Source organism: Notamacropus eugenii, chromosome 4 (genome assembly GCF_028372415.1).
Source record: "Notamacropus eugenii isolate mMacEug1 chromosome 4, mMacEug1.pri_v2, whole genome shotgun sequence".
NCBI classification, from domain to species: domain Eukaryota; kingdom Metazoa; phylum Chordata; class Mammalia; order Diprotodontia; family Macropodidae; genus Notamacropus; species Notamacropus eugenii.
This window is the reverse complement of record NC_092875.1, coordinates 185,056,739-185,076,818: the sequence shown is the minus strand read 5'-3', so window position 1 is coordinate 185,076,818 and position 20,080 is coordinate 185,056,739. Positions and strand designations below refer to the sequence as shown.

At 39.3% G+C, this 20,080-nt stretch overlaps 1 protein-coding gene across 13 annotated transcripts in view; it reads right to left on the bottom strand.

The window, feature by feature from the left end:
* The window catches only part of PHACTR1 (phosphatase and actin regulator 1), a 668,125-nt gene that overhangs the window by 82,313 nt on the left and 565,732 nt on the right, over window positions 1–20,080 (bottom strand). For all 13 annotated transcript variants that reach the window (XM_072603838.1, XM_072603846.1, XM_072603839.1 and 10 more), the window contains one exon: window positions 10,603–10,924. In XM_072603838.1, the coding sequence (XP_072459939.1) occupies window positions 10,603–10,924 (322 nt within the window). The remainder of the gene's footprint in view (window positions 1–10,602; window positions 10,925–20,080) is intronic.

Here is a 20,080-nt window from a genome sequence, read left to right as displayed (position 1 = left end):
CTTTCAAAGTGCTTTCTTAACCTACTCCCTAGGGATGAGCAAATTCTTCAAAAGAGATTCTTAAAACTACTGGGAATCGGGAACTAGGGTCATTGAGAATGCCAAGTTAATTTCATTCTATGCACTTGTTTTAGTTATGCTTCCTGTTAGGAGACTAGGAACCAAAACCAGTCAACCATTTGTAAAACAGAAGGCAATTAGGCATTTGAATCTAGGCCACTAGGAATGGCTATATTACGTTACCCATCACTTTTTGTTTTTGTCATCACCAGAATGGCTAAAATGATTTCCCCTGCTTGGTTAAAAATTCTAGTAGTGGGGAAGTATTTTCATGAAAGTAGAATGAAAACATTTGAAGGCAGTAATCCACAGCCCCCTCTCTGGAAAATAATCCAAAGCAATAAAGCATAGGTAACCCTGTACAGAAGATATAATGGTACCAATGTGCCATCCATCCTAACCTATGTAAAGAAAAAGAAGAAATTACAGGGAAACATTTGTGCTTATCACGATATTTTTCAGCTCTGCATTCGTGGCTGTCAGACCAGGCCAATTGAAAACATCCATCAGAACACAGGTGAGAATCAGGTGTTTTTGTTGTTCATCAATTAAAACAGACACCAGAAGCATTCATCTTCACTGTATAAGAGGCATGCAAGAAAAGAAGAATGGAAGGACTTTTTGTTCCTAATTCTCTTCAGTTAAAACCAAAGTAATTTTCATGACATAACATACAAAGGATGAAGGTGCTGTAGGTGAAGAGTACTTTGTGACACTTACAGCAGATCTGACAGCCAGGCCATTAGGATTACTTCCATATTTTTTTTTTTGTCTCCAATGAACAAAATAGCTCAAAAATGCAGCACGGAAAAAGCACCAATTTGGATCACAGAAGACCTGGATTCAAATCTTACCTCTGATGCCTATCATGTGTACGATCTTGAACAAATTACTTGAACTTCTTGGGTCTCAGTTTTCTCATTTTTAAAATGGGGCTTGCAGTAGATGGATTCTGAGACCCTTCCAATCCCAGAGCTATTTATCTTAGTATGTGAAAGCAAGGCTCCCCTTGTTAAAATTGGTGGTCCTTACCTTTTCCTGCATATGCAAATGTTTCATGCAAATTTATACCCTGAATTGAATTGCACCCAGTAAATATGGAGTGTGATTGCACTGCTTCCAATTTTGTCAGGCTTAACTCACTCTTCCCCAACTCATTTAGGAACTTGATTGAATTTCATCCAAATAAATGAGAAAACATCCACTGGTGCTTAGAGCTTTCTGAGCATGAGGTAATCGAGTTCGAATGTCATCAAATTCCTATTTCAATCTCTAAGTTATACGTACACGTGTTATATTTACCTTTATCTCTTGAGTTCAGATATCACTCTCTTAAAAAATGTCTTACTGCTGCCCAGTAGTTTTACATCACAGTAATTTCCAGATAATGCTTGTCACTGAGGCCTCCCTTTTAACAGAGGGTTAAAGAAAACCAAAAAATACAGCCTCAACTGATAGTATACACAACATTCCAAACCCACAGTCCATCCTCCCATCTTGCTACTGAAACGAGGAGGTGAGCTTCATACTTTTTGACATAAATGGTGATGTTCTTTTTTGCTGGGAATACATTATTACTTATTTGGATAACACTCAACTCATAGGATCCTAGATTTAGAACTAAAAGGGATCTCAGAAACCAGCAAGTCTAACTCCTGTTTATAGATGAGAAAAGTGAGGAACGGAGACATTAAGTAACTTTCCCAAGGTCACTCAGACAGTAAGTGTCTTAGGTAGGTCTAGAATCCAAATCTTTTTGACTCCAAGTCCAGCACTGATTGACTATACCACTTTCCTCCCCCTAGTAATTCCCAGTTTGAACAGTTGCTCAAAGTATTCCAGAAGGAGCCAGTTTGGAGTGGATACTATATCACATTAACAAAGAGGACAAAGGAGGTATACCTAGCCTAGTGCCCTTTAGATAATATGTATAATAAATATTGAGTTAATATTATTGAAAATAAAGGTTGTTATTCAGTCATTTTTTCAGTTGTGTCCAGCTTTTCTTGACCCCATTTGGGGTTATCTTGACAAAGGTACTGGAGCGGTTTGACATTTTCTTCTCCATCTTATTTTACAGATGAGTAAATTGAGGCAAGAAGGATTAAGTGACTTGCCAAGGGTCACTCCGCTGGTAAGTGTTTGAGGCTGGATTTGAACTCAGGAAGATACAGTCTTCCTGATTCCAGGCCCAGTACTCTATCCACTGCATCACTTAACCAGTACAGAGGACTCAGGAGATACAAAGGTTATGGCTAAATCTGAAGTAGTGATGTCAATGGGAAGGCAGAAGTTAAAGGTAAGTTTTAATTTTCTTCTCTACTCAATTCTCTTATCTCAGTTTATACTCCTTCCACTCTGAAGTGTTTGGCAGGGTAGCCTGGCATGGAGGGAAGTTTTTCATAGAACATGTCATTAGTGGTTATATTAACCACCTGTCAATGCAATTCATCTCAATTTGGTGAGCATTAATTAAATACCTGTTATGTGTGAGGTACTGTACTAGCTATTGGGGATAAAACAAAGTCAAAACTGCTCTCAAGGAACTTACATTCTATGAGGAGAACAGAATATGTACCATAAATAGGTAGAAGTTATTTATACATATATATTATGCACAAACTAATACTGGCAAGGGTAGAGAATAAAGCAGAAAACATTTGTTCCTCCTGTTCTGTCTGACTTCATTAGGGCCAGTTTCCAGCAAAATTTTCATAACAGGTGCTTAATAAATATTTTTTGAAAAGAGAGAAAAGGGAGAACTGCTAAGCTAGAGCATATAAAAGTTTTCTCTAATATCCTTTTCTCACCTTTTCCTCAACTAGGGAGATCAGTTTGTATTTTAAAGACTGAGAAATTGGCAATCCTTTTTTAGAGCTTCCCATCTTTGTCATTTCCCCACCCATCACACTGGGAAAGGTAAATAGCCATATTGATAACTGACATTTACAAAGGTTTTCATGGTTTACAAAGCACTTTCCTTATAATAGCCCTGTGAGGTAGAGAGTACAAATGTTATTATTCCCATTTTCTGACTGAGGTAGACGGTGTAAATATTATTCCCAATTTACAGGTAAGGAAACAGACTCAGGGAGGTTCCACAACAATATGTACTGTACCTCAAAAATTCAATCACTCCCCCATGCTGCCCTCCATGACATTTTAAAGCATGAGGAAGTTGAAGGCTAACTGATTTAGGAAAGGAGAGGTAGATTTTGAGTCATTAGAACTGCTGGCCATTTTATCAGGTCATTTTTGTCAATGACCAGCCTGTGGTCTTCTTCAAAACACAGTGAGGATGAAATATTCAACTTAATTTTTAATGAAAAATATATCAAGAAGGAATATTACTTTCTGCTATCTTTTTCAAGTATAGTCATTGTTAAAATGAGGGGAAAAATACGCTAATCTCTGCAGAGGTAGAAGCAAATTTATTATCTGAAAACATGGCAGTGAAAATCAAATTAAACTTCAGCAGATGAGTCTTTTGTAATTTACTCTGCATCTGTTATGAAGAGAGTGGCTGCTTTTTCAAGGGAGGGAGCAAGCAAGAGGGAAAGCAATTTTTCCTCTTGGGAACCAAAAAGTGTCAAAGATTGTGTTACAAATTGCAGCTCCTGAAGCTGAAATGTGACTGGAATAACTATGGGAGTAGGAGGAAAACAAGAAATCATCCTCTTCCTCAGAATGCCTAGCCTCTGTGCTTATATATTTGCAGTGTGTTTTTATGGCAGCCTCTGTCTAACCTTCTAAGAAAATCAATAGTGTCACCATTGTTTTGATGCTTGCCATCCTGATTAAGATGCTTCCTATGTATGGAACATACTGCTGCCCCACTCTCAATGGGGTCTGTACTTTGAGCTTCTTCCTTGTCATGGTGATGGTCATGCTCTCTTAACTGATTCCTTCTATGACCAGTAACACATGCTTTAAGAATAGATGGTCAGGGTTGAGATGTAATGAATAAAAAATGCCACACAGTCAGATGTATACATCCACAAAGTGTCCTGCACATAGTCAATACTTAGAAAGCATTTGCTACAGAAGGCAATATGTTGGAGTGCAGGGAGCGATAGAGCTAAAATCAGAAAGACTTGAGTTTGAATCCCATTTGTAATCCTAGATACTTATTGGATTTGTGACACAGGGAAAATCTCTCTGGCTCAGCTGACTCGTGCAAAATGATTCCAATGGTAGTTATCTCATGGTTGAGAAACAAATGAGATAATGTCTTTAAAATGCTTGGCAAACTTTGAGGTGCTTTATAAATGTTAGTGGTTATTATTAAATGAATCCTCCGTCCAGATACTTATTCTGTTGTTACTGCCAGTGGTATCAATGAATGTTTTATAGGAGAAAAAAATGATTTCCCCTCCAGACACTTTTTTTTAGAGATTATGTTTGTTCTCTGAACAGTCTCGATGTTTTTTCCAGCTCTTCCTTTAACAAGCCATTATGGCTCTGTTTTCTCAAGCTTCTTGAAATTTTTATGTTTTGGGCTTGCATAAGGTTTTAGGGCACCAAATTTCATAAATTGACTCTTATGCTGTGTAAGTAATCATCTCAATGAGCCCTGAAGGAGTGAAAGGAATCAGCATGAACCTGGCATGCCAAACTACTACTACCACCTCCCCCTCATACTCTGGTGAAACCAACCCAAAATCCTGTGCCCAAGACCTCTGGAAATAGCAGTGACACTCAATGCCCTTGTCCTGCTTCCAGGAGCCAGAGTTACCTGCTGTTGTTCAGTCATTTCAGCTGTATCTGACTCTTTGTGGCCCCATTTGGGGTTTTCTTGGCAAAGATATTGGAATAGTTTACCATTTTCTTCTCCAGCTCATTTTACAGATGAGGAAACTGAGGCAAACAGGGGTAAGTGCTATTTCCTTCTCCAGCTCATTTTCTCAGCCATTTTTCAATCAGGTCCAAATCTTCATGACCCCATTTAGGGTTTCCTCAGTAAAGATACTGGAGTGGTTCGCGATTTCCTTCTCCAGCTCACTTTACAGACGAGGAACTGGGGCAAACAGGGTTAAGTGACTTGCCCAGGGTCACACAGCTAGTAAGTGTCTGAAGCTGGATTTAAACTCAGGAAGATGAGTCTTTCTGACCCTAGGCCTGGCGGTCTATCCACTGTGCCACCTAGCTGCCCTAGTCACAGTTACTAAAAATCCAAAAAAGTAAATTCTAACTACTGAGGTCCTTGGCATTGTCAAATAGTTCAATGTTGGAAATAAATATGATGTTTTAACATGCATATAACTATGTATGTAGTATAGATGGTGTAAATGGGAGGTAATTTTAGAAGGCACTGTGGAGGGTGGAGGTAGGGAGACGGTGATGGTGAAAAAGGCCTCCAGCAGAAGATAGGATTGGAGCTGAGTCTGGAAGGATGTTATGGAATTCAGAAGGCAGAGGTGAGATGGCAGAGCATTTCAGGAATGGGGGATGCTAATGGAAAGGCAGAAGGGAGATAGAGTAGCTTGTAAAAGGAAGAATGAATCTCTACTATCCAGTGCGGCTTGCTTGTAGAATACTTGGAGGGGAGTGAAGAGGAAGAGAATGGGAAAGGTAAAAGAAGTTAGGTTGTAAAGAGTTTTCAACTCCAAACAAAAGATTTCATATTTAATCCTGAAGGTAATAGGGAGCCACTGGAGTTCATTAAATTGGGGAGGGTGGGATGATATGATCAGACTTGCCTACACTTTAGGAAGATCACTTTAGAGGTTGAATGGAACATGAACTGGAGTTGGGGAGATTTGAGGCAGCAGATCAATCAGAAGCCTGTTGCAATAGTTTAGGTGAGAGCTGATGAGGGCCAATGCCAGGGCGATGGAAGCAGTGTTGGAGGAGAGAAGCAGATAGGTAGAAGAGATGTTGTAAAGGTCAAAAATGACAGAACCTGGCAAGAGATTGGAGCATGAGGAGTCAAGGATGACTTTCAGGTTGGGAGTCTGAGTGACTAGGAAGATGGTACAACTCTCTATACTGAAAGGAATATTCAGAAGAGGGAAAGGTTTGGGATGAAAGATAAGTATTTCAGTTTTGGGCATGGTGAATCTGAGATGCTTATGGGACATTCAGTTTGAATACTCAATAAATAGTTGGTGATACAAATATAGATCTCAGGAAGGAGGTTGGGGTTTGATGTTTAGGTCTAGGAATCATTTGCATAGGGATGATAAATGAAACCATGGTTGTTGATGAGATCACCAAGTGAGACAGTGCAGAGGAAAAAGACAAGGGGGCCCAGGATGGAGCCTTGGGGGATACCCAAGGTTAATGGATGGGACCTCTATGAAGACACAGCAAAATGACTGAGAAGGAGAGGTCACACAGTTGGGAGAGATTCAAGAGAGACAGGGTCTTAACAACCTAGAGAGGAGAGAATGTCCAGGAGAAAAGGCTACCCAATGGTGGGCACAGGTGGCAAAAAAATAAAACAAAAGGCTTAGATTAGATTTGGCAGCTGAGAGATCATTGGTGAACAGGGATAGCAGTTTCAGTCAAATGATAAGGATGGAAGTCAGACTGTAGCAGAGGGTTTAAAATTAAGTGAGAAGAGGAGTGATGTCATTGGTTATCGATGACTTTCTCAACCACTCTATGATGTCACTAATAATTGGTCACATGGTTAGGACTTATGGAACAAACATGAGAACATTCCAACTAATGAAAAAAACAGTAAAATAAACTTATTAATACCTAAATTAATTAGAAAATAATAATTTAAGGAAATTTATGGTAGGTACCTGTTATATTTGTATGTAATAATAATTACAAAATAATAAAATAATTAAAATACTAAAATAATAACAATAAAATAATAAAATAAATAATAATAATAACAGTAGACAACATTCAAGAAGTAAGTTGTCATCATGATTAGAGGACTCCCCTTGGAAGCAGGAAGACTAGGAACGAGTCTTGTCTTGGACATTTAACAGCTATATGACCTTGGGCAAGTCATTCAATCTCACAGGGTCTCAGATAACTCTCAAAGACTATGAATCACAGAGAAGGTACCGATCTGAATTGGTAGAAGAAGTGACTTATGCTGATGAACTCATAGGTCTAGTAAAAAATAAAAAACCACAAAAATTCCCATTGCTTATGATTCCCTTAAATTTCTCTTCTTTTGGTTTACATCCAATTCATTTAGGCATTCTATCTAGGACCTGTTTTCACTCCAGAAATATACACAGTACACAAAATTACCTATAACTTGTTTTTTGGATCTACCCACCTATCTATTCATGGATTCTGGGCTTTGACTAGGTAGGATGAAAATTAATTTATTAGAAATGTATTTCTTTTCTTCAGAGCCCTCGATTTAAAGAATAGATGCTTTAATAATTTAACTCAACAGTATCATATAAAGCATTTAAACATCTCTAAACCAAAAAATCAATGTGAGGATGAAACATCAATTTTAATAATAATGGATTGTTCGCAGGTTCGATAACAATAGAAATTTAAATAGCAATAGAAAAGTCACTGATTACATTTTTACAACAAAAACTGCATGAAAGAAGCAGTGTAAAATTTTTTTTTTTTTTTAGAGAAATGCATTGTTGTTCAGGCCTGTCAGTTTTGTCTGAGTTTTTGTGACCCCTTTTGGGATTTTCTTGGTAAAGATACTGGAGTGGTTTGCCATTTCCTTCTCCAGCTCATTTTATAGATGAAGGAACTGAGGTAAATAGGGTTAAGTATCTTGCCTGTGGTCTGACAGCTAGTGTCTGAGGCCAGATTTGAACTCAGGAAGATGAGTCTTCCTGACTTTAGGCCTGTCACTCTCTCCACTGCTACTCCTGGCTGCCCTTTAGAAATGTATAGGTCTTTAGAGACAGAAGGGGAATCTCTTGACTATGTAGAAAAGTGACTCATGACCTTGTATCACTCTCAGATCTCCCTGGTCTCCCAGAAGACAATGAGAATGTTCAGAAAAACTTCTTTTTATCTGGTCAGGAAGGTGGCCTCTTTTCCCCTTGAGGAAAGATCTTGTCAAAATGACACAAACATTTGTTCCATCTGTCCTAAACAGATTATTAAAACCTACTTGTACCCCTGACCTAGTCTAGACAGCCAGACAGAAGCAGGAGACAAAGCACTTGGCAGTGGTGACACAGAGATTTCTGCTGTCTTGCTTAGAATGTCTGATTCACATCTGTGCTCTGGGCCCATTTCCTCTTTGACACCACATTCCATTTAAGACCCTGAGCCTCTCTAGACTTGCCCTCACTCCTTGCATTAACACAATCAAGACAGATAACAAGAACTCGAAGACAGAAAGGATAAATGGGGGAGGGGAGTGGGACTGGTATGGAAATGGTCACTCATGACTTACACACACACACACACACACACACACACACACACACACACACACTCACTTGCACACATATGCACAAACTGATCCTTTTTCCTTTAAGGAATTGCTTATAATGAAGGGAGAATGGAATTAAACTAATCAATTGGCACCATTCAACACATCCTTTAACCATGTCCATAGCAACGAAGGAAGCAGATGTGCATCACATAGGAAGGTGGGACCTTATGGGCCTGCCAGAAAATACCCATTTCATGGAAAAGAAATGTTTACTTCCACAGCAATAGAAACTAGGAATCCCAGAGTAAATAATTTCTGTCCCTCTCATTGGTCAGAGAAGAGGACAGGGTAGGAGGAATCAGTCAATGCATTTTATTAAGTGCCATGTGCCAGGTACCAAGACAGGCATGACCAAACCAAGCTAATCCCCAACTTCACAGAACTTATATTTTATCAGGTAAGGCAATACATTCATGTATGAGTACATAGGAAAAATATACAAGATCATTTTGGAAAGGAAGCCATTAGTGACAGGGGGTTTAGAAAAGGCTTCACGATGCTGTTGAGTTGTGTTTGACTCTTCATGACTCCATTTGGGGTTTTCTTATCAAAGATACTGGTTTGTTTTGCCATCTCTTTCCTCAGCTCATTTTACAGATGAGTATCCAAGGCAAATAGCGTTAAGTATCTTGCTCAAGGGCATACAGCTACTAAGTGTCCAAGGCTGGTTTTGAATTCATGATGAGTTTTCCTGATTCCATCTATTGTGCCACCTAGCTTCTTCAAGGTTTCACATAGGAGGTGATATTTAAGATAAATTTAGAAAGAAACTAGAGACCCAAAGGGGTAGAGATGAGGGGGAAATGGATTCCAAGCAAGAAAGGCAGGCTGTATAGAAAAATGACCATTTTGACTGGATCATAGAGTACATGAAAATTGGTAATATATTAAAAAAAATCTTCAAAATGTAATCTAGATCAAGGAAATTGATGAGATTACTATCTTGGTCCAGAGGAGAGTTGAAAAGGATCTCAATTAGTGTGATAACCATGTAAGTGGAGAGAAAGGGATAGGTATGAGATATGCTGTAAAGGTAGAATAAACAAAATTAAATTTTACTGTGGAAAGAAAAGTGACAATAAATTTGATCAAGCAATGTTGCCCTTCTATACTTCAGTTTGCCCACATGGGAGGAGGCAGGGCATGCTCAAGAGATATTACAGTTATGGGAAAGATGTTTAGGCTTTCAGCTCACTTTCAATAATTCACTCCTCCCTTTTATGCTGGAGGATCAAGAAACTGACCCAAGAATTGTACTGGGTGGTGGGAGTGCTTCTTTAGGGGAAATGAATGAAATAGAGCCAAGGGTCAAAAAGACAGCAAACTGCAAATCAGAGGGACATCAGGACTGCAGGATCATAGGATTTTAGAGCTGAAAGAGGCTTTAGAAACCATCTAGTGTAGGGCTTTTTAACTTCCATAGATCCCCAAGAAAGATGTGGATAGATGTCAGGCAGTTCATGAACTTAGGACAAAAGTTACATCTTTATTTTCACTCTTTTAGAACTCTTACAGAAATTCAGCATTTCCTTAAATTATGAATGCAGGCAACAAACCACAGTCAAAAGAGTCTATGTCAAAAAAAAGTTTATAATCTATGAGCCAATCTAACCCTCTAATTTTACAGATAAAGAAACTAAGACTCATACACGTTAAGTGTTTTTGCCCCAGGTCATATAACTAGGTTTTGTGTGTGTGTGTGTATATGTGTATGTGTGTGTGTATGTGTGTGTGTATCAGTATGTGTGAGTGTGTGTGAACTAAATCAGAGAATTAGCCCCTAGACAAATAAATAACTTTGCAATTAGATTAACAACAACAGCATATAGTTAGCCCATATTCCCTTTTCTTTTTACCAAAGAAAAGGGGAAGGCTTCTCCAGTCATTCCTTCCCCCCTCTCCCTTAGGCCAACTCCCATACTGCTTCCCATGATTTCTTCAAGGCTTGCTTTTATTTTACTTGTATAAACATCTTTTTTAAAAAAGCATACTGTGTTATATATTCTGGGCCCTGAACTCCCTTAAAGATGGATCCTGGGCACAAGAACCCTCCAGAGATGATTCTGAGTGCTATGCTGCCCTCGGGTCAGCTCTAAGTCTAGACCCACTATGGATGGTCTTCCCCTCGGTGTATATAGGAAATCTGACATTACCTTTCCAGTCGCTGCATGGTCATAGCCAGTGTTTTATTCAATTCATCTATCATCCTGCAACCTGATGGCTGCATAGGTAGTGGGCTGGAGGCAGAGGGGAGGTGCTGGCTGTGGCTGCCATACTGGAGCTGGTGCTGCAACTGGGATGGCAGGACAGTATGGTGATGTTGAGCCATGGTCTGCTGGGCACTCTTCTGGGCCGCGTAGGAAGCAAGGGAGAGTTCTGGCCCTCCTAAAGGCATGCAAATCATGACTTTCTTTGGAGGTAGTGGAGGAGACAGTTTCACTGGCAAACAAGGCAATTTCACAGGGGCACCAGGATCTACAACAGAAGGAAGAAGGGAAACATGACTGTTAGGCCTTCAATGACAGCATTTGTGTACTACAACTCCGATATCATACTGCTCCGAAGATGACATTAATCAGTGACGGGTAGCTTGGGACTTCCTCAGTTGTGCTGCTTGCATGTAGAATTCTTTAGATAAATGTCAGTACTACAAGATGCAAGGAGTCTTGGGTAATGGCAACAGATGCCAATGAATGTGCATTACTACCCAACTCCTTCTGATCTCCTCCTTTCAAAGCATAGTTTGGGGCAAAGGACTCTTGGGGACTTGTGTATTCTAAGTACAAAGAAACAAAATTGAGCTGCCTTGTCAGCCAGGGGGCTTCAGCTGTCTTTACCTTCCTTGGAACTCACCATGCAAGGTCAAAACCTCTCCTAAAAGGCAAACAAAAGAGAAAGAAGAAACTAAAGATATTTTAAAAGAATGATCTATTAGAACAGAAGAAAGGCCAAAAAGGATTACAGCCAAACAGGACAGTTTTGAAAGCTACAGGCTGCATTAATTATGTACTTCAAAATAAAAGCAAATTATACATAACAGAGATCTTCAGTTTCATGAACAATCTTATTTTTCTGTTTAGAACAAAAAGTTCAGAATAAAAATAAAAACTTTTTTTTAGAAGAATGATCTTCTCATGTGAGTGACATTCTCCCATCAAACATATCTGCTTTTAGGGTGAAGCAGGCCAAATAAATTGCCCATCTGAGTATGGTGGAATTATTCTTTCAAAATATCTAGATTCTTTCTAAGTATTATTACTGATCTACTCAGAATGATGACAAGGAACTGCTTTCCAATGCCAATGAAAACACAGGTTCAGATACTCATTCATCCTTCCTGCTCTGAAACCAAATTACACCAAACCAATCAAACAAAAAGAACTTTTTTTTTTGAGGCAATCAGGGTTAAGTGACTCAACTCAGGATGACACAGCTGGGAAACATCTGAGGTCAGATTTGAACTCAGATCCTCCTGACTCCAGGATTGGTACTTTATCTGTTCTGCCACCTAGCTCCCTCTCAAAATAAACATAAACAAACAAAAAGGAAAAGTGTCTATACTAGAAGAGTGCTTCAGGGCAGATCTAGTATGGGTCCCCCTGAAAGGTCAAGAGCACAGATCTAAATCTCTTTCTCATTTCGTGCACCATTTTGCTCTTCCTGTGGGAAGCAGTCCGGATTAGATCAGACCCCAGGTAGCTTCTCTCATCAGGTATAGTCCTCTCAGAGAATGAGATGAAACATCCCCAGCTGCTAGGATCTATGAGCCCTGTTGATCGGATCCATACTTGTCTGGATCACTTGTCCTAATACACAGGCACTGGCCTTAAAATGTTGGAATCTCACGTTGAGGGAGGGGCTGGGAGTGAGACTTCAAAACCATATCTTGTAACTCCAGGCTTTATTGTCCCCTGGGAATATGAGGCTACTGATTTTAACCTCCAGTCTTCTACCTGATTTCTCTTCTGTGAACAGGATTTGGCAAGTGGGATTTAAAGCTTGATCTTTCAATTTTCCAACTGACCTCTATCACTTTTGCTAGGTAATCATCGTCATTTGGGATATTCTAGATGGAGAAATGAGGCTAAGTCTGTTTTAGGTTTCTAGTATAATCCATCTGGGGGAGTCAGAGTTAAAGTATGGATCCTAAACTGAGAAGCTGAAACTACTCAGCTGAGGTGAAGTTATTCAACTGAGAAGTTAGTCAGCTGTGTGGCTAATGGATGGCATGAAGGACCCGGAGTCAGGAAGACTGGAGTTCAAATTCTGCTCAGATTCTAAGTACTTCTAGGCAATTCTCTAAGGCTCAACATTGAAGAGCAGTTGTCATCTGCATTGGGAGAGGGGGCTTCCTCACCCAGGAGCACCCACAGTGATGATATCACAGACACAGATGAGAAAAGAAACGATTGCAATGCTGTGTGTGGCAGACTTACTTTGGATCTCACTCTCTTTCAAGGCTTACGCTCAGTAGTAACTGACCCAGAATGATCAACTCCTTTAAAGCTTGGTGATTTCAGCCCAAACTCAGCACCTGCACTGTGGTGAGTCAATAGTCCACAGGTGGGATGGGATGTGCCTCCTGCTGGGAGCACCTGCCTGCCTTTGAGTCTCCCAAGGCAGCTGGTGCTTCTGACTTGGCCAGCCCTAATCCTGACAATCTGACCAGCACAAGGCCCAGCTAGGAGGGCTCAGGAATTGTTTCTCTGAGTGCAGAGTCAGTAGTGCTTAGAAATTAGGTTCATCTCATCACAAGCGGCTGTGTGAAACCCACCTACACACACACACACTCTCTGTCTCTCAGTCACATGCATACTCACACATGCAATCTCATACATACACATCCACTCAAGATGGAGCCATGTAGATGCATAGGGCAATCATACACACACGTGCACTCATGGATGCAAGCATAATATACTCATATAAACATAACACACATATGTGTACACATACACACATTCATAACATTTCTACCCCACTAAAGTACAGCTATAGACAACATTAGTTTCTGAGTGTTTTGCTCAACTCAGAAAAGTTCTCTTTGTATCATCATGGACTCCACAGACATATTTAAATGAACTGTCAAAACATATGCAAGAAATAATCACTAGAACTGAATTAGAGTAGATATTTGCTATTTTTTTCATAGTAGAGGGGTGGTGGGGCGTATCAATCTGTCATTTTATTGGTGTAGAGAATGCTTGTTAAGGAAATATTCTCTACCAATTCTCTCTGTAACTGTTCTGCTACTTATATTCTTAGAGAACCATTTGGGAACACAAATGGGTTAAGTGACTTGCTCAGGTCTTCTCGAAACTGAGGCCAATTCTCTATCAATTAACAACACTGCCTCTTTAGCTGGACATACTCTTATTTAGAGCCTTTGAAACCCCCAGACTGTGAAGAACATGTTGAACGGATCTTCTAGGGAAAGTTACAGGAGGATATGGACAAGAATCCAAAAGGACGGGAATTTGTTGATAGGTGGTAGTGTACACCACTGAGAGGAGAATCCACACTGAGTAGATCCTAGATCCAAGAAGAACTGACATACCATTTTCCAAGTTCTATATTATAATAGAGAACCATGGACACTCTTCTTCCAATCTTCCACCTTGATCTTCTTTTGGATTTTCCACTATTTCATGACAGAAAATGAGCAGGGACAGTGAGAAGAACATAAACTTAAACTTGGTTATTTTGTTACTTGGTTTGCATGGCTTGATGCCCTCTTTGGGTGCAGTGCTTTGGGAATAGAAAATGAGAGTAAAGTTCAGTTGTGCTCAGATAACTTGTATACGAAAGAGGCTGACTTCATAGTTCTTATCACTACTTGGTTTGTACTGGTACATTCTGTAATGAGCAACAACAATGGTTCTACTAGCCTTAAACCCATGTACACCTGTCCAATGGCCCCATAAAGGAAGGAAATCTAAGTCAAGTATCAATTGGTTAGTCAGGTGACAGCATTTATCAAGCATTTACTACTTGCCAGGAATGGTGCTAGGTTCTGGGGATATAAAGAAAGGCAAAAAGATGGCCCTTTGCCCTGAAGGAACTTACAATTCCATGAGGTCACAATATATAAATAAATATGTAAAAAATACATGAAGTATTCCAAAAGTCTTAGTAGCTTAAAACTTATTGTTCAATCCTGTCTGATTCTGTGCAACCCCATATGGGGTTTTCTTGGCTAAGATACTAGAGTGTTTTGCCATTTCCTTCTCCAGTGGATTAATGCAAATAGAGGTTAAGTGCGTTGCCCAGAGTCACACAGCTAGTGTTCCAAATTCAGTTACTATCCATTGAGTCAAATAGTGAGACCTATATGAGGTACATCCCAGGGTACCAAAAGTAAATGTTGATGTGATATGACTGTTGATCTTTAGAGAACCACAGAAAGGGAAAAGTGCCAGAAAGGGAGATAGGCAAATGTTTTCAAAAAGTGAAAGAAGGTGGATTCTTTAGCCTGGAGGTTGGCAAGACTGATTTTGGTTCCTGATAAAATATTAGGATATATTTTAAAATGTGCCTTTTTTGAATATTTAGAAAGGGAAAGGGAGATCACTATATACTAGAATGCTAAAGGAATAAGTCTTAACAGAATAATCTCATTTCCCTTTTTGGCAGGTTTACTAGATGGGACTATCAGAGAAAGTCAAAGGAACAGTACTCTGGGTTTGAGCAAATCATTTGTTAAAATCTTTCATTATATTCCTGTATAAAAGATAGCTATGGGCTTAATGATAGTATACTTAGCTAAGTTACAAACTGGCTAAATTACTAAACCCAGATAATTATAATCAATGGGTGGACATTAATATGTTATACTTGTATATATGTTCATCCTTTGTTGCTAAAGAAGACCATGCCATCAGAGAAATGATGACATGACTTGCACTTGACTTTGTTTTGAGTGAGGGAGGGCTGTGTAGGTCACCAGCCTCACTTCTCCTCCAGAGTCATCTGAATCCAGTGACCAGATATTCATCAGGATGACTGGAGATGACCCAGGATGAGGCAATTGGGGTTAAGTGACTTGCCCAAGGTCACACAGCTAGTGAGTGTCAAGTGTCTGAGGTGACATTTGAACTCAGGTTCTCCTGACTTCTTCACTGGTACTCTATCCACTGTACCACCTAGCTGCCCATATGTTATACTAAAAGCCTTGTGAAGGTTGTAAGATTGGATCTTACCTCAACTCTCTCTCCCTCAAGCACCTAGTACAAGGTTCTATATATAATATGGACTTAATAAATATTTATCACAATAAATAAACTATGATGGAAACACAGACTCAGAATAAAGGAGGTTAGAGCCCCATCGAACTCTTCCCTTGCTATATCACTGTTGGCATGTGATGTTCATTTCTGAGAACCATATTTTAGGAAAGATTTTGTTGTTCATCTTTTGTTTTCAAAGAGGACCAGTGGCATCATGGGTGATGTCTTGATGTGCAGGTTAGTTGGATTTAAATGAAAAAGAAGTGCACAAAGTCATCCGTCTCATTGTCTTTTCCAGAGTCATCCAAGCCCAGTGGCAAGACAAAATTCAGGATGACTGGTGATGGCCTGGGGTGCAGTGGATGACCATGGCATCTACAATGTCTGATCAAGCTCTAAGCACTCCACAGCACCTGCTTCAATCACATTCATGGCCTTTGGAACAAATTGTTCTCATCTGCTCATTCCTTGAAGGTAAGTATTCACATGCTTTGGGTAAGATGTTTCTCTAATTCACCAGTGAGTTTGAGACTTCTTGGTTACCCTCAACCTGATTCAATCCATACACCCAGATGGATTTACTAGCGTGGCTGCTCTATGGCTTCTTGGAGTTACAGGTGAGAGTTGGGTGAAAGGTGTACAGTAAAGCTGATGAACAGCCCTGAAAAGGATTCAGCAAGTCTTCATACCAGAGGTGCTCCTCTGATCCTCCCTGAACATCCCACATACTCCCAAGCAAGGATATTGAAAGACATTAACAAGTTGGAGCACATCCAGAGGAGACAGGCTGATAGGATGAACAGACACAAAACTATGCCACCTGGGCATTGTATAAAGACATGAAGAATGTTTTACCTGGAAAAGAGAAGATCTAAGAAAATAAGACAGTTTTGTTCAATTATTTGGAGGGTTTTCCTGAGGAAGAAATATTAATTTGGTTTTTTTTCACCTCAAAAAACAAAACCAAGAGCAATGGGCAGAAGCTGAAGAGAGGCAGATTTTGACTCAATAAAAGAAATAATTTCTTAACAATTAGAATTGTGGAAAAGTATAATTGTATGCCATGGGACATAGTGAGTCTCCCTATAATTTATATAGATAATGTGATGTTATGAAAATATTATCAGATGAGTAAGCTGAAAGCTTCTGGGTTTTCTAACCAAGGATCGCAACATCAATGAAATCATTGGAGGACTGAACAGCCAGCCAAGTATGGTCCTTTTGGGAGCTATGCTACTGCTGTATTCTCTCCAGGAAAAGAACATGATGCCCTATGTAATGCATTGTGAAATGTACAAATATATTATAGAGCAGGTGGCCTGATTTTGATTATATACAGATAGCTTTTGCCACATCTGTGAGAATCTATCTGTTCAAATATCTTTCCCTTCTAGATGATCAAGACTGAAGTTAGGGAGCAGCAAGGACATATTTTTATAGTAGTATGGCTGTATCATGAATGAATGAAATAGCATTTGTTAAATGCTTACTATGTGCAAAACAGAAAGTGCTCATGTGCATAAATCATGCACAAACTAACCATGCACATTACAGATCCTCCAACCTAAATGCATAATCAGGAGCTGATGTGACCAAATCATCTCCTGGCAGTGAACTCATTGGTCATGACCTTCTCACCACTTGGCTATGCTGATTTTCACTGGGATGAATAGGCATTACCAGTCTCAACCTCTAATTCTTTCCAAGTTGGTCACACCATTTCTTTAACCTAGCCTTCGACAGTCCATGCTCAAGGTCCTGGTTTGATGAAGCATTGGGGCAGGGTTTAGTCAAAGATATTATATAATATAAAAATCAGTAAAAATGTTTTCAGTTGGAAAAATCATAGGAGGCTAGAAGTACAAGAAAGTCTTGTTACAGACAAGGAAGCTGATGCCCAGAACATTCCAAGGTCACACAGCTAACTAATGGCAGAATTTGGACTAGAACTGACACTCAGCCCAGCATTCTTTCCATTAATCCACTGTCTAGTCTTCTCTAATGAATCAATAAGTACAGCTTCGATGATTCTGAGTGGTACATATTGACAAGTTTTAATGTTTGTTGAAATAAAGGAGTAGAAAAATAGCTTAGATTTGGAGGTATAAATGTGATGCATTCTTCTGATGGAGCATTTCTACTGAATGGGGGCATAGTAAAAAAAAGAGCACTAGATTTGGATCCAAGGGAAGGGTCAAATTGCTTTAACTAGTTGTATTTTATTTCCTCATCTGTCAAGTAATAGAGCTGGATGAAACAATCTCTAAGAATCCTTCCATGATTGATCTATGTTTGACTCTATCACCTAAGTACTAATCCTGACTCTACCCCTAGCCGTTTGGGCATGTCTCACCCTCTGTGGGTCTCAGATTATTTATCTCTAAAATAGAGATAATAATATCTGAGCCATGTACCGGGAAGGGCTATTTTAAAGGTCAATAATGTCACTGAGAATACAAGACTTTAAATTCAGTAGATACAATGTTCATTGGCTGATTGATGTAGAATATTGTGCACTCATAATCCTGGTATTATTAATGATGATGATAATGACAAGAGAAGAAATACAAACTTGGCTTGAGGATTTATGGAAAATGGATGAGTCCTCTGCAGTGACACTGAACAAGACTCAGTATATTCATAAAAATGTCTGTGCTGATGGAAGAGAGGAAACAAAACCTCCTGTTCTAGAAATCAAGGAAAATAAACCCAAACTGTGTTTTAGAGGGTGATAAAAACCCCACGAGGGCCATATTTCCTACCTAAGACATTGCCCGTGCTTCCAACTTGAGGAGTGAAATAAAAAGCCTAGATGGCTTCATCAGTCTGTTATCCTCCTAGATTGTAGCAAACACACCAAATTATTTTGGATAAAATTATTATGCCCCATTGTCTCTCCTCGCACCTTCCAGGATGAAGACTGACCTGTGTCCTGGCTGTAAAAAGTCATTTATAACTAACCGATAGCGGCTTATGAGCCCTTCCTCAGTGGAATAGGACTCAGGGTTACGATGACCAGCCCGGCTATAATTCTGCATCAGTCACTATCTAGAAGATGGAAGTACTGAAAGCTAGTATGACTGTGTGCCAACAGCGTGTCTCAGGTGCTAGGTACCAGCAGAGGCAGAATTTAAAGCCTGCATAATTGCTCCCTTCCCTCAAACACTGGGTCAGATTGTTCCAGGGAAAGGAAGGCACTAAATAATTGATATTTGCATTGTACATTAAAGTTTGTAAAGCACTTTCCATGTCCTTATCTTCCGTGAGTGCATTTAGTGTTAGCATTTACATCTTGGAGATCATCAAACTCTGTCAATCAGAGCTTGATTTATTGTTTTGCTGATTTTCTAGATTTAAAAGAATTATGGAAAAATGTTAATACAGATTAAACTTAAAAGTGTGATTCATTTTTCCCCCTGTAGAGCTCACTATTAAACATTTACTAGCACACTCTTGAGTAGAGCACTAATAAAGTTACACATTACTGTTATTGTTAGTACCAATATGATTGCATTTAAATAGCACTTTTACTATTACTTAGTGATATTAAATAGCACTATTTATTATTACTATTATTACTAAGCAACACATTTACAAAATCCTTTACAAAACCTTAGAAGGTAGGTGCTATTATTATTCCATTTTAAAGATGAAGAAACTGAAGCTGACAGAAGTGAAGTGATTTGCCCATGGTCACAAAACCAGTAAATCTGAGATTAGATTTAAACCCAAGACTTTCTTACTCTAGGTCCAGCATGCTATCCACGGCACTACCTAGCTGTTATTTTATAGAACACAAATTTAGTTGTCTCTATTAAGGCAGAGGCAGCTAGGAGGCTCAGAGGATAAAGGGCTAGGCCTGGAGTTAGCATAGACCTGAGTTCAAATTTGGTCTCAGACATTTGCTAGCTGTATGACCCTGGGCAAGTCACTTAACCTCTATTTGCAAACCACTCCAGTATCTTTGCCAAGAAAACACCATGGACAGCATTGGTGTGATCATGATCCATGAGGTCATGATGAGTTGAACACAAATGAATAACAAACTAAGCCAGAAACTACCCTTTTCACAAGTAATAAATAACCTATTGATGATCAACAACTTTATGATTTTGTAAATTATACACATAAGAACATATGATACTATTATCCTTACAGGTTTTTTGGTAAGTATTTTGGAGCAGGGGCCAGGGAAGAAAGTAGTTCCATATAGTGGCAAAAGAGGTAGGGATTTGAATTGATAGCAAAATTTGCCTGACCTACTATTAGCCTATGAATCTGGGCAGACATGAGACCAAGAGAGTGCACAGATGTTGTTAGCTATAATAACTGAAGAGATGGGGTGGATCAGAAAGAGCACTGCTTTGTGTGGACAGACTAAAATGAGCAGGAATTATCAGACTGA